This window comes from Ursus americanus, chromosome 33 (assembly GCF_024610735.1).
Source record: "Ursus americanus isolate L20-20 chromosome 33, mUrsAme1.1.p, whole genome shotgun sequence".
In the NCBI taxonomy this organism is placed as follows: Eukaryota; Metazoa; Chordata; class Mammalia; order Carnivora; family Ursidae; genus Ursus; species Ursus americanus.
This window is the reverse complement of record NC_142159.1, coordinates 11,062,969-11,077,378: the sequence shown is the minus strand read 5'-3', so window position 1 is coordinate 11,077,378 and position 14,410 is coordinate 11,062,969. Positions and strand designations below refer to the sequence as shown.

The window sequence follows — 14,410 nt, the reverse complement described above, 5'->3', positions numbered from 1 at the left end:
CTTGATCCACCTTACACACAACAGTATCTTAGGACAGCTTCGGTGTCAGAGCCTGAAATGAGTCAGAATCAGAAAGAGCCATCCCTGGCCCCCACAGAACTGATGTAGGCTAGTCTTCTCTGCCTGGAGAGATAGCAACCATCCCTTTGTTCCCACCCACGTTCGTAGCTGTGGCAGAAGATAAACCCCTCCCTCGCCAGGTCTGTGGCCAGAGGCTAACCCAGACCCCAGCTCCGTTTAGAAGGCCGATAACTGAAACCACAGAAGGCTTTGGAATCCTGAGAAACAAGAAATCCACCAACGGAGTAGGATTTATTATCTATTTCCTTGAAGGAGGGTGCAAAGTTGTTCTAACAGTTTCCGTTACAGGGGTACCCACTGGCCGCTCCTCCGCTCCTCCCTAACAGCCGGTTTTGTTGAGTTAGCTGCCGCTGCTTCTTCTTTTTTGGCCCCACTTCCTACGAAAGCAACTGTTTGAATGAGGAAGAAGAGTCCTGGGGGGCGTTCTGGGCACCGTCCTCACTAGCCACCTGAGGGGGGGCTGAGGATCGAAGTAGGACACGAGGTCCCCGGTATCTGGAGGAGGGGAAAGGCAGGGGGATCCCCCACTTTCCTCACACCCGGGACGTAGGGTGCCACTGCCGGCCACAGAAACCCCAACGCTTCTTTCTATTCAGAGACCATCGATTGTGTGCCAGGCCCTGTGCTGAGCGGCTGATGCCTGACAGCGGGGAAAGTGCGGCTCTGGCTGCTGTGAAGAGGCCGCGGGGCGGCCCCCAACTCCGAGAGCCTCCTCCGCACACACACATTGGGGAACTCAGTGGATGTTTGCGGGATGCAACCCGGGCGAGAGCGCCGACTCTGCCACAGCAGCACGGACGGGCTAACTGAAGGCGGGGGAGGGGACTTGAGGCGCGCGAAGCGCCAGAGGAAACTCTTCAGGTGTCACCAAGGCGGGAAGGTGCCAAGGCGGAGGGCACGGAGTCTTGAGGCTACGCCGTCCCCGCCCCGCGCGCCCGGAGTCAACATGGCCGCCGCGGAGGGGGGCGGGGCAGCTCCGAGTCCGGGCAGGAGGGGGGCGGGGCCGCCTCGGCGGAGCCGGTGCGCAGGCGCGGGCCGCTCGGGGTCCCGGATGGAGGAGCTGAGGTTCGGGCCCCGCCTGGGAGGTCGAGACGGGCCGGCGCTGTGGACCCGGCGCCAGCTCGGGAGCCTTGGAGTTCTCGGGGTGGGGGGAGGGAAGTCGTCAAACGGAGGCCGAGGGAAATGAGGCGGAGGCCGCCGAGAAGCGGGGAGCCCCGCCCCTCCGCCATAGCGGCCTCCCGGTGCCGCCACTTCCTTTACAGACTCCTGCCCTCCCCTGCCTTCCGGCCGTAGGCCGGGTCGGGCCGGCCCAGCCGGCCCCCTCGGGAGTAGCCCCTGAGCCGCGGCCCCTTTGGGGAGAGGAGGTGCCCACTGCCCGTTTGGGACTGTGTCCGAAAGGAAAGGTTTAGAATGGGCTTCGGACCCGGCTGGGGCTGGCAGAAGTCACGGAGACTTCCCCACTCTACAGAGGACGTTGTCTTACTCCAAGGGTCCAGGGCTCCAACTTAGGCTTCCCCGGAGTCTCAGCTAGGGCCTTGCCTTCCCTAAGCGTACCCAGTAAGAGCATGCGCTGTCTTTGGACAAGTATGGGACTTGGAGTCCTGGGTGGTTACCCTGGCTCTGGAAGAGCACATCCCCTTTAGCCCGGTTGAAGGCCGGTGGGAAGACCATGAGGTTCCAGGAAGGGAAAAGATGACATTCTCTTTAAATATAGCCTAGGGTGTGTCACTTGACCCCAAAGAGCCTCAGTTTCCACATCCATAAAATGGCGATGGTAATTATACTGGCCTCACAGGGTCTAATGAGATCTCTGATGTAAAAACCATGGAGATTTTTATTACTCAGTACTTGGCATATTTATCTCACGGGAAAATACGGTAAAACTAGTTGATCTAAGTGTCCTGCCAATTCAAGAGTCTGATTTCGCAAAGGGGTTGTTGGGAAGTGAGGTCTTCAACTACCCGAGAGGGACAACTCACTGGCTTTATTTTGTTTTTACTTGGTTTACCTGTAAGCTAAGTGTAGGTTACAAGTCTCCTGTGGTCGCTGGGGCTAGAGCTTGACTCTGGAGAAAGGAAAGGAAGAATGGAAGCCTGGTGAAGAGGCAGAGGTGGGTTAAGTGCTTTTCTGTCCCCAACTTTTCTTCCCCATGTGGGTGGGAAGGGAAGGAAGGGAAAAAGTGAATTCACCGTAGCCTACAGAATCAGCGGCCGTGTGAGGTTGGCCGTACTTGTTTCTACAATTCCTCTAGATTCCGCGAGTCGGATGCTGGAAATGTTGGGTGGATTCACAAACTACCGCGGCTCTGTGGGGTTTTCAAAAGCTTGCCTTTGAACTGAATTTTGATGAGCAAACCGGTGTGGCGTTGTCGGCCCCTCCCTTCCTCCAGGCCTCCTCGTGATGGAGTGAGCAGCAGGCGCCCCCTTGTGCTGAGGAAAGTGTACTGTTGCTATTGGCCGATACACCAAGTGTATTGTTGCTATTGCACCCTTGCTGGAGAAATTGTATTTTCCTGTGGCTTCTGTGACTTGGGTCTCGATCTTAACGTGAGATATAGTGGGAGGAATACTTAAAGCAGTGATTTTATATCCCAAGCCAGTGAACTGGTGATGCCATATCTTGTTTTCACCCCTTCCACTCACACAGGCTTGAAATGCCTGTTGTAATGCCAGGCCCTGGAGGTATGGTTGGGAGCAAGATAGACAAAGCCGCTGCCCTCACAAGCAACTTAAATAAGCCATAACAGTAAAGACGACGAAGCAGAGTATAATGAGAGCATATCCAATAGTCTGGTGAGCATCAGAGAATTCCAGAAATAAATGGTACCTACAGGTTTGATAGATATTAGTCAGATAAGAAAGAAAAGTCTTCCTGCCCTCCCTGTTAATTTCTCAGTTGAAATGTTTTTTCCTTTAGGGATAGTTCACCCCAAATCAGTGAGCTGCCTCTGGTGCTCTTGCCCCCACTTCTGGTTTCCCAGACTGGTGTTTGAATGTTCTGTAGGAGCCATTGCTACTTCTTTTAGCCCAAGGAGTTGTGTTTAAGGGAAAAAAAAAAAAAAGCTTTAAAGTTCATTCCTTGCCTCAGAATGGCTTTGCAATTGTTTATACATTGCTCCCATTCCAACAAAGAGATGGGGAAATAGCAGTTTTCTCCATCCCTAGTAGTCGACTCTGTCTTCCCCCTCAGTTTGTTTTAGCAATGTGAGCTGGCTGAAGTCCTGCTGAGTGGTGGTTTTCTTTTCCTTCTCCACTTAATTTAACAGACCAGCTGAACACACATCAGAGAGCTAGGCTAGAGTGTGTAGTCATTATGGTCTTCCAGTTGAGTTCTGTGCCCCACTTTTGGGACTCTGGTTTGGGATCTAGTTTATTATTCTGGGCAAGGGGAAAAGGGCACACACCAAATAATAGCAACCACAACATGGATTTGGTGGTACTTCTTCACACTTTCGTCCACTTCACCATCATGACAATTTTGTGAGAGAAAATAGTCTGGGGAAAAAAAAACCAACAGCAGTCTGATCCCATTTTATACCTAAAGAACTGAGACTCAGAAGGACTGAATGAGAACTTGCGAGTGACAAAGTCAGGACTTGAACCCGAGTTTTTAGTTCCTGCACAGGGGTAGCCAACAGGCTTTTGAAGATTTTCTGTGAGCCTAGTTGCCAACTGCATGCCTATCTGTGTAGAATTTTCCTGACAATACAGTGCTTCAAAGTGACACCAAGTGGTCCCATCTGTCTTCAAGATGCTTTTCCCTCATCGGGGCAGTTAGGCAGTTAAATTTGCCCTGTAATGCTGAAGGGGGAGTCTCCTGTGGAGAATGCTTTCAAGGATTTAGTTTTGTGGGAAAAAAAAAAATAACAATTTACTTTCGTCCCATGTGTGACATTTCCTCCTTGGGTTTTGGAGTTTAGAAGCCTGAGGAAGCTCAGTCCAGGCAGCAACACCCCTGAATTCCCGGTGGTGAGAGGATGTGGCCCCTGGACCCGTCCAGGAAAGAGGTGCTGAGGTTTGCAGTCAGCTGCCGCGTCCTGACTCTGGTGCTGCAGGTCAGTCTCTGATCTTTTGTCCTGAACATGCTGTTGCCACGTGACTGGGCTAGGCACTAAGAATCGTCCCCATATTCTTTCTCCCTCCCAGTTGTGCCCTTCCATGTGTTTGAAACTGTAGACACCCATACCTGATAACCGAAAGGTGGGCAGGACTCTTAGAAATGGTCTGTGGTTTTTTAAAAGATTTTATTTATTTATTTTAAGTAAACTCCACACCCAACATGGAGCTCGAACTTAGGACCCCAAGATTAAGAGTCGCATGCTCTACCAACCGAGCCAGCCAGGTGCCCCAGAAATGGTCTATTAATCCCTTGTTTTACACATGAAGCAGCAGAGGCCCGAAAGGTTCAATGGCTTCCCTAAAGATACATAGCAGGTTAGAGAAGGGCCGGAATCAGACCCCAGCTTTCCTAACTCCTGAGCTAGTGGTCTTTCCAATAGACCATGAGGTTCTGTAACCACAGATACCTTTAGAGCTAGACAGCCCAAGGCATTGCCCTGGGTCCCCTTACCAGGAGACTGAGCACGGTGGCAGTCAGTTCAGTGACACTGTCCTGAGGCCGTCTGTGTGTATTCGGTTAGTCAGCAGTGTCCCCCGCTCTTCCCCCAGGTGTCTCCCCTTGCTGCCTCACCCACCAAAAGCCTCAGAGTGCATTTGCACTTTTGCAACTTCCTTCCCCCCTCAGCCTCTTCTTGATACATATTTTAATCAAATTTCACATATATATGAATTCTCTCTGGTGCCTAGCACAGTGCGCAGTGCTTAGTATGTTCTCAGTATGTGTTGTTGAATGTATGTCAACAATCTAGGGGTGTTATATTAGCATAATTATGTGTGCTCTTTTTCCACAAATGCCATCTTCTCAGGGTTCTCTTTTTCCTTTCTGGAAACCTCCTTTCTCCCTTCCTGCACTATGAGGCATAGCAGCCTCTGCTGGGTCCCAGGTTTAGTTAAAAGTAGCTTCAGCTTGGAGTCTAGGGCTGTTATCTGTGACTGTCACTCCTGTCCCATTCGTTTTCACTGTTTAAAGTGGCCTGATAAAGAAACTGACCAAAAAGAGAAAGAGCCTTAAGAATGGGGTTATACCCCAGTTGTGGGGCTGGGGAAACGGACCCAGTGATGGCTTTGAACAGCATCTGATGAGTGATTGGCAGGCCCCCCCGGGGCAGGACTGTGAACTGGCATCTGGGATAGGGAGGCAGGACTAATTCAGATGGTGATTTGGAAATGCGTATGTCTCCTCTCCTCTCACTCAACCACCAGGGTTGTATCAAGTGCCTGCTCTGTTCCCAGAGCTGTGCTTGGTGGTGAGAAGGAAAAGTCATGGTCTCTTTTCCTTTGAGTAGCTGACAGTCTAATGATGCAAAAAGACATTTGACAATAATGCTATTTCATTATCCCTCTCTCTCCCCCACCCTCTTCCAGCTTTAAAGCTCATGCCATCAGATGATCTCCCCAGTTACCCTTCATTGTTGCTGTCATCTCTGTTAGTGACAGCTCATTCCTTGAAGGTTTTAGCTCCTGATTCACTGTTGCTCTTTCCAGCACTCCTGTTGATTTCTTGGTGGTTTCAATATTAATAAAGCTGATACAACTAACCACTATCTCCTATCTTTCCAGCTCACTCCCTCTAATACCCCAGTTCTAACGGCTCTTCCACCCCCTCAGGACTTCTGATCCACTGATTCTACCTCCGTTTCACTGTGCCTCACCCACCTTCTGGCTTCTGCACCCCTCCTTACCCAGCTAGATTCCATGATCCACCAGGCACACGTGCACAACTTGCTTGCTCCCTTCTCCCCGGCTTAGTCACAAGACAGAAGCCCAGCCACGGTTCAGTTTCATTCTCTCTCTACTTCTGCATCATGCCTAGAGAGAAACACACAGCTTTATTGACTAGTCTCTTTTTCTTCAAGATCTTTGGCCCAAGCGAGTTCTTTAGTGCTACCTGGCGATCTTAGTGTAGTTCCCTGGCCCATTCATCCTGCCATTCTCTGAAATTGTTCTGTACATCAGAATCACCTGGGGGAGCTTAGAAAAAAAAATCTCAATGTCCAGGCTGTATCCCATACCAGTTGAATCATTAATTCTGGGGGAGGGACCCCGACATCCAGACATCAGTATTTTTGAAACGCCCGGGATGATTCCAGTGCACAGCCTATTTCGAGAACTAGGGTCATAGATGACTTATTTTACATGTTTATCTTTTTATTCAAGTCCCTAAGACCTTTTCCCCAACTTGCTTCCCTGAGCGAAAACTCAGAAAAATAGATGCAATCAGAAGTGACCTTGTGCCTGCTCCCACCACTTCCTTCCCATGCCTGCATCTGCACCTGTGTGCCTCCACTGCCAAAGCGGGCCGAACCCTGCTGTCCTCTCTCAGCCTTGCTCCTCCACCTGCGTAGCAGTTCCCACCCCCTTTTGCCTGCTCCAGCAATTCTCCCCTCGCCCCTGCATGCTCAGTGGTTTTCTTTCCACCGGATTATTCCCATTCATAAATACTTCTGTCCCATATTGTCATTTACCTACTACCCCATTTACAGCCAAACTCATCCAGATAGTTGTCTGTGTGCGCCGTCTTCCTTCTCCCCTTCTCTGCCGGACCCAGTCCTGGCAGTCTTCTCTAGCCTCCACTCCACTGAAATAGCTCTTTCAAATTTAGTGACCTACACATTTCTAAATCCAGCGGTCGCTTTTCAGACCCCATCTTCCTTGACCTGCTAGCAGCATTTAACAGAATTGATCACTCCTTTGCTTCACTTGGTTCTAAGATACCCTGCTCTCCTGGTTTTCCTCGTACCTCAATGACTGTTCCTTCTTTATCTTCCCTCTGGATCCTCACGCTCCTTCAAGCCTCTAGATGTTGACACGGCCAGGGCCCAATCCTCAGATCTCTTTTCTCTAGCCCTGCTTCCACCCTCCCCAGGTGATCTCATTCAGTCTCGTGTCTTTGAATACCTTCTGTGCAATTATGACATCTAAATTTATGTCTCCAGCCCTGATAGCTCTCCTGACCCTCAGACTCCTCTATCTCACTGCCTCGTTGACCTCTGCCCTGGAATGTATAACTCAAACTTGCTAGTCTAGAACTGAACTCCTGGTTGTCCTCCAACAAGTCTGTTCTTCCTCATTTTATTAAATGGTAATTCTTTCCTTCCAATTGCTCAACCGACATCCTAGTTCTCCTTCATCCCACAGGCTCTCTTCAATGCCATCATCCCCGATCACCGTGCAGAAGCCTTCTCTCCTCCTCGCCTCGCCCCCTCAGGCTCTGTGGACCACCTTGTGGAAGGTCTCCTGGGTGGCCTGTCTCGCTGGGACGCCGAACACTTCCTGTTCATTGCCGAGCATGGCTATCTGTATGAGCACAACTTTGCCTTCTTCCCTGGCTTCCCCCTGGCTCTCTTGGTGGGAGCTGAACTACTGAGGCCTCTGCGGGCATTACTGAACCTACGGAGTTGCCTGTTAATCTCAGTAGCGTTGTTCAATTCCTTGTTCTCTGTGCTGGCTGCTGTTGCACTTCACGACCTGGGCTGTCTGGTTTTGTGCTGTCCCCGCCAGGCCTTCTATGGAGCCCTACTCTTCTGCCTCAGCCCCGCCAATGTCTTTCTGGCAGCTGGTTACTCAGAAGCTTTGTTTGCCCTCTTGACATTCAGCGCCATGGGGCAGCTGGAAAGGGGCCGAAGCTGGACTAGTGGACTCCTCTTTGCCCTCGCCACTGGCGTACGCTCCAATGGGCTGGTCAGCATTGGCTTCCTCGTGTATTCTCAGTGCCAAGGCTTTCTGTCCTCTCTCATGGTGCTGAATCCTCTGAGACCGCTCTCGAAGCTGATGGGCTCTGTGTTCCTGTCTGTGTTCATGCTTGGCCTTCCCTTTGCCCTCTTTCAGTATTATGCCTATACCCAGTTCTGTCTGTCAGGCTCAGCCCGCCCCATCCCTAAGCCCTTGCTGCAGTTAGCTGCGGACAAGGGCTACCGGATTGTGGAAGGAAATGAGCCGCCTTGGTGCTCCTGGGAACTTCCCCTAATATATAGCTATATCCAGGATGTCTACTGGAATGTTGGCTTTTTGAGATACTATGAGCTCAAGCAGGTGCCCAACTTCCTACTGGCCGTGCCAGTGGCTATACTGGTTGCCTGGGCAACATGGACATATGTGACCACCCACCCTTGGCTCTGCCTTACACTTGGGATGCAAAGGAGCAAGAACAATAAGACCCTGGAGAAACCTGACCCTGGATTCCTCGGCCCTCGGGTGTTTGTGTACCTGGTCCACGCTGTGGCGCTGTTGCTGTTTGGCGGTCTGTGCATGCATGTTCAGGTGAGGTGGGCTCCTGACTGGGGTAGGGGCGTGAATACAGGCAGAACCCCTTGGCCAGGGTCAAGGAAGCCTGCTAGCTTCTCCCATTTGAGTGACCTGTGCCTAATTTATTCAGTCACCAACCCTTTGGGGGCTTTCTTTGTCCAGACCCTGGGTCAGACCACTGAGGAATGGAACATGAGTGAGATAAGATTGCTGCCCTAGTGGGTCTCATGGTAGAAACTGGGAGACAGAAACTTAACAGATAAAATTCTAGTACAGTGGGATGGAAGAGGAGTTGCTGTTTTGCGATAAATATTGTGGAAACACAGAGGAAAAAGAAGCTAATAGACTAAAGGAGTTGAGGAGGGTGTCCTATTAAGGCTGGGTCCTAAAGAGTAAGAAGGAATTGCATTTAAGAAGCAGAGGAAGAGTATTCTGGGCAAATGAAGGGTGCGTGCAGAGACACGAGAGTCGTGGAAGGACCTGATGTGACGGAGATAAAGGAGTAAGCACAGAGGAGAGCGCGGGAACTTCCCCGACTGTACAGTTACACCGGTTATAGCGAGTGTCTCCTTGGATGTTGACTTGAGGCGCTCTCAGCTCTGGCAGGTGCTCAGTCTTTGGAGGAGATCCCTTGTGCAATGTTTGGGGTGGGGGAGGCGATCGAGGGGTGGGCAGCCTTTGATACTTCCCATTTTTTTATTCCTGGCTATGGCCCCCGTTCCCACATAACCCCGAGGTTGTCGGTTCCCCCATGCTGGCCACTCCTTAGCAGCTTCTGCCTCTTGGAGGTGCACATCAGCTGTTTGTGGAGTTCTCCAGGCTGCGTGAGTAAGAGGCACAGGGGAAATAGAAAGTAGCATTCTGTGTTTGCAGCTGGATTAACTAGTAGAGTGAGTGCCAGCATAGCTTCGAGTTTCCAGCTTAGATGAGGGAGGCCATGGGGAGACTTGGCTCTGAATTCCCCTAGGAGGGAAAATGTTGAGCCACAGGATCCCCTGCCCCCTTTCCCTCTGTTTTGCCTTCCCTCTGGGGGATGAGGGAACCACTTCAGGTTCCCAAAGCCCTGTGGCACAGCCTAGCGGTTAGAGTCCAGGCTCTAGGCTAAAATTGGACCCCATAGTTTTTAGTATTGATTGGCCCATTACTGTGGTAATAAGTCTGTAGCTCTGCTTATTTGTAACATTGAGGTCACCTGGCTGGTGTCACGCACAGCTCTTTATGAGGCAGGTCCTAAGTTCTACTGAATCTCTTTTCCAGAACAATCCATTTCTAGTCATGGGGCTGTAGTTTACCCAGCAGCAGGAAAGCCCCGGGCTGGTCCAAGGAAGCAGTGATATTCCAATAAATGTGTGGGTTTTCCCCCTCTTATGCTTTCCAGGTTCTTACCAGGTTTCTGGGTTCCTCTACTCCTGTTGTATACTGGTTTCCAGCTTATTTGCTTCAGAATCATGAGCCACTGCTGAGATCCCTAGAGACTGTGCCTTGGAAGCCCCTTGCAGGGGACTCCCTACCAGGACAAAAGGTCCCCAGAAATTCTATCATGGGACTTTTATACAACTGGAAAACCTGTTCTCTAGTTACACGATGCATTCTGGGTTACTTCCTGTCTTACTGGCTCCTGGGACTGCTCCTACATTGCAACTTCCTACCTTGGACTTGACCTGGAGTCTCAGGGGTCTGGAAGTACAGATACACACTGGGACTCTGTTGCCCTGGGACCCTTGCTTTGTCCTTTAGGAACCTCCAGTCTCTCTGAAGGTTGGTCAGGAATGGAAGAAGTGTGAGCCACTGGAGAGCCATTTGGTCTGGCTATGGCAAATTTTAGAGTAGTACCTATTTTCTCTGTAAGTGAAGAAATCTTACTCTCCAAGTCAAAAGTACACTTGCATTTGTCTCGTCAACCAAACATAGCAGAGATAGTTGTAAACTTACCGCTGACCCACATGTAAATTTAAATGTAAAGTATTTAAATGTCAGTTTCGTCAAAGGCTCTAGCTGACAGGCTGGTAATAGTCCACACATGATGGTGGAGGCCTGAACAGTGTACCGGCAGTAATAGGTAGGACGATCTTTTTAAAATGGGACATTGTTTCTGATTATTTTCATGATTTGTTCATTTATTTATATGAAAAATCTTACAAAGATATGCAAAGTAAACAACTTTTGGTTATGCATGCAATGAATTGCATTTCTATTTATTTATTTATTTTTAAGTAGGCTTCACACTGGGCAGGACTTGAACTCATGACCCTGAGATCAAGACCTGAGCTGAGATCAAGAGTCACACACTTTGGCTGAGCTACCCAGGCGCCCCTGAATTACATTTTTTTAAAATAATACAAAATACTTAAGGAAAAAATCATGGTAAAAAGAACATTGCACAAAGAACCGGGAGACCTGGATTCTAGTCCTCTCAGTAAAACCCCATTTACCAGTTGTATGACCTTGGGAGAGTTTCCACAGCCTTAGTGACCTCTTCTGAAACTGGGGGAAATGATAGTATCCTCCTGGGAGAGGCGAGGCGGGTGGGCCATATAATCTAGTAGGTCCCTTTCTGCTCTAAGATCTTAAGAGCTGCCTTAAGCAATGGGATCATCCTGGTCTAAACTCTTATGTAGAAGCTCAAACATGTGATTTTAAGCGAAGATATCCAGTTCTCCTGCTTCCAGTGCTCAGAAGAAACTCCCCCTCTTCAGGGGCAACTCTGAGGAGTAACTTAAGCAACCTTTCCTTTGAATGAGGGAAAGCAGTGACACGTGGCAAATAAGGCTCCCTGTCCTGGGCGAGTCAGTCTGTGCCAGCCAAGTAAACGGTCAAGGTGGTGATGGGTTTTCCTGCCGTGCCCAAGTGCCCGTGCTTGATTGGGAGCCAACAGGGCAGCATGAATTGATAAATTGTGGGTAAGTCCAAGGTTGAATGAAATGGTGTCTTCCTGGCCCCCGTTTGGTTATGAGCGCATCACTGTGCTGGTGGTAAGAGCATTGACCCCTGCTGAGCTGTCTGTGCTCACCCTTTGAGCGAGGTAAGAGGCTCTGCGTCATCACCCCTCATTCCCTATTTGAGCTAAAGATTCCAACAAGCAGAAACTTCAAAATAGATGGGTAATCATAGCTTCTGGAGAGCACCAAGAATTGGAATTTTGACACACTCCCTCTGACCATGACAGAGAGCTGAACTTGCCAGCTGAAGGGAAGCTCCTGGCCGAGCCCCAGCACCCTCTGTTGGAGCTTCTAGTCAGCCTGCCCAATAAGCATTTCCCATCCATCGCCCCGGCTTTAGCACAGCTGAGAGCATTTGGTCCAGAGTCAAATGCTTCTGAAAATGTACACACAGATCAGGGCAGCCCTCTGCCTTCTGCCAAGACACCCGAGTGCCCTTCTTGGCAAAAGAGGATAACCCCTGCCCTAGTGTCCCTCCAGTTGGCAGGAACTGTTCCCTCCCTCCTCACCAACAGCTGCAAATCCAGGGACTTCCACCCTGTGTGCAGGAAGACTTGAGGTCCTGTTTCAGCCCTGTTTCAGAGGTAGGAACGCTAGATCCTTTGCTCTCATGGAGTCTCTTCTTTACCTCTTTTTGGGGGATGATCAGGATGGATTGCTCCCAGAAACAAATAATTTCAAGGACCAGAAACCCTATAAATGGAAATCCCACCTCAACTAATACCAAGGAACCAAATTTTGGTATTCTGAAAAGGCCATTGTGGTTACAGTTGATCATAGAGGAGATAACTGAGGACCCCAGCTAGGTGGACACACCTGGTGTGCGACCTGGAGACGGACATAGTTTTCTTTCTGAACTTGGAGGGATCTAGTTGCTATTCTCCAAGGATCTAAGGAATGGGCTGATTTTATGGCCAGCAGCTGTCCTTTTACCATCCTATTAACAGTCTTTAATAGTCTGGGAGAGGGACATGAAGGGCCCAAGGCGGGAAGCTTCCTGTTTACCCTGAGGCCTAACAATGCTGCAGCTGGGTTGGGCGTCTACAATTTCAGAGAAAAGTCATTTCCTTCTGAGACCCAGCTAAAACAGAAACCAGACGCTTCATACACCTAAGAAGTAGATGCTTTTTTGTTCTTTAATGAAGGTGGGAGGAGAGGGAGTGTTTGACATGTCTTTACCAGTCCCCTTGGGGAAAAATCGCTTCTTTTCCTGAACAGACCTTCTCACCTTCGTCTAAAAATGTAGTGTGTGCAGGCTCAGAGGCTTTGAAATTGATCAATTCTTTCAACAATTGTTTATGAATGCCTATTTTAGGGACTAAAGATGACATGACTCGCTATGCGTCCTGTCCTCAAATAATCGTCTAATAGAGTTGGTAGCAGATACACAGAAACTTTAATCAACATAGAAACTGGTAGGGGCGCCTGGGTGGCTCAGTTGGTTAAGTGTCTGTCTTTGGCTCAGGTCATGATTTCAGGGTTCTGGGATTGAGTCCCATATCCAGTTCCCCGCTCAGCAGGAAGTCTGTCCCTCTCCCTCTGCTCCGCCCCCCACTCGTGCCCTCTCTCAGATAAATAAATACAATCTTTTTTTTAAACATATTTTTAAAAATACTTTATTTATTTATTTGTCAGAGAGAGAGAGAGTGAGCCCAAGCAGGGGGAGTGGCAAGGAGAGCAGACAGAACAGGCAGAGGGAGAAGCAGGGTCCCTGCTGAGCAGGGAGCCTGACGCGGGACTCAATCCCAGGACCCTGTAATCATGACCTGAGCCAGAGGCAGTCGCTTAACCCACTGGGCCAGCCAGGCATCCCAAATAAATAAAATCTTAAAAAAAAAGGTAGAAACTGATAAATTCTGGGGACCGAAGGGCCACATAAACTTCTTGCTCTGTACCTTTCTCGAACTTTTTATGGTGAGGGGGAATTAAAGTTTTGCTTGTATGCTTACGAAAAGATAAGTGAGGTACAGAGTAAGTCCTCTGTAAATTCACACAAGGTGAAGATCCCTTCCAGCTTGGACTACCCGAACAGACCTGGTGGGGGAATAGCCTTCGAGCTGGGCCCTGAAGGACGGGGAGGATTTGGAAGTTAAGGGCAGAGAATGAGTATAGGAAGCAGGCAGTGGAACAGGACAGGGAGAGCTCAGTTGGAGTAGAACTGAGGTATTGTCGTGGAGAGCTGCTGTGTCCTCCTGTGTAAACTTGAGCCAGATACTGAACCTCTGGGCCCCAGTTCACTCGTCTGTGAAATGTGGATAACCCTGTCTACCTCGTAGATATAAATAACATCTATCTCAGGGTTGTCGTGGAAATTAAGTGAAAAGTATTCAGAACAGTGTGACACAGGAGTAGCTGCACACTTGGGACAAGCTGAGTTTGCGATGCCATCAGCACATTCACATGCCAGGAAACGTGCAAGTGGAGACCAGGAGAGGTCAGGGAGCCATCCACACAAGACATGATCATTACAGCAGCCACGATTGGATGGGACTGTCAAAAGGTGTAGAGAGAGGAGGAGGGCCCGTAAGACCTTGGGCAAGTGATTCAGCTTCTCTACACCTGTTTTCTCACCCTGAAAATGGGGGTGATAGCACCTACTACACAGAGTAGTTAAGAGGATTAAATGAGGGGCGCCTGGGTGGCACAGCGGTTAAGCGTCTGCCTTCAGCTCAGGGCGTGATCCCGGCGTTCTGGGATCGAGCCCCACATCAGGCTCTTCCGCTATGAGCCTGCTTCTTCCTCTCCCACTCCCCCTGCTTGTGTTCCCTCTCTCGCTGGCTGTCTCTATCTCTGTCGAATAAATAAATAAAATATTAAAAAAAAAAAGGATTAAATGAGATACTAGATGAAGCACTAGCAGAGCACCTGGCCCGTAGTAAGAACTTCGTGAACGGTGGCTATTCCTCCTCCTCCTCATCATCATCATTAAAGGACTAGAAAAAAAATAGTATTGGGGAAGGGAGAGTTTCTTTTTTAAAAGATTTTATTTATTAGAGAGCGACAGCGAGAGAGGGAACACAAGCAGGG

General features: G+C 49.6%; 1 protein-coding gene across 6 annotated transcripts; it reads left to right on the top strand.

The window, feature by feature from the left end:
* The first annotated feature begins 1,067 nt into the window (after positions 1 to 1,067).
* PIGV (phosphatidylinositol glycan anchor biosynthesis class V) lies at positions 1,068 to 14,209 on the top strand. 6 transcript variants are annotated; one of them, XM_045782178.2, is made up of 6 exons: positions 1,068 to 1,146; positions 2,097 to 2,191; positions 2,728 to 2,873; positions 4,001 to 4,135; positions 7,338 to 8,459; positions 9,823 to 14,209. In XM_045782178.2, the coding sequence occupies exons 4-6, from the start codon at positions 4,058 to 4,060 to the stop codon at positions 10,102 to 10,104; spliced, it is 1,482 nt and encodes a 493-aa protein (XP_045638134.2). In that variant the 5' UTR covers positions 1,068 to 1,146; positions 2,097 to 2,191; positions 2,728 to 2,873; positions 4,001 to 4,057; the 3' UTR covers positions 10,105 to 14,209. The 6 variants fall into 6 exon arrangements, with proteins under 6 accessions (XP_045638134.2, XP_045638129.2, XP_045638133.2 ...); XM_045782177.2 differs by lacking the exon at positions 1,068 to 1,146 and adding an exon at positions 1,153 to 1,638; XM_087858559.1 differs by lacking the exon at positions 1,068 to 1,146 and adding an exon at positions 1,153 to 1,855.
* Positions 14,210 to 14,410: the final 201 nt, after the last annotated feature.

What these genes read in the sequence shown, in the direction of transcription:
- PIGV (XM_045782173.2), top strand. Translation starts at nt 4,058, where the DNA reads ATGTGGCCCCTGGACCCGTCCAGGAAAGAGGTGCTGAGGTTTGCAGTC. An exon ending in TCCTGACTCTGGTGCTGCAG is followed by an intron (nt 4,136 to 7,337) that starts GTCAGTCTCTGA and finishes TTCATCCCACAG; the next exon opens with GCTCTCTTCAATGCCATCAT. An exon ending in GTCTGTGCATGCATGTTCAG is followed by an intron (nt 8,460 to 9,822) that starts GTGAGGTGGGCT and finishes TATGCTTTCCAG; the next exon opens with GTTCTTACCAGGTTTCTGGG.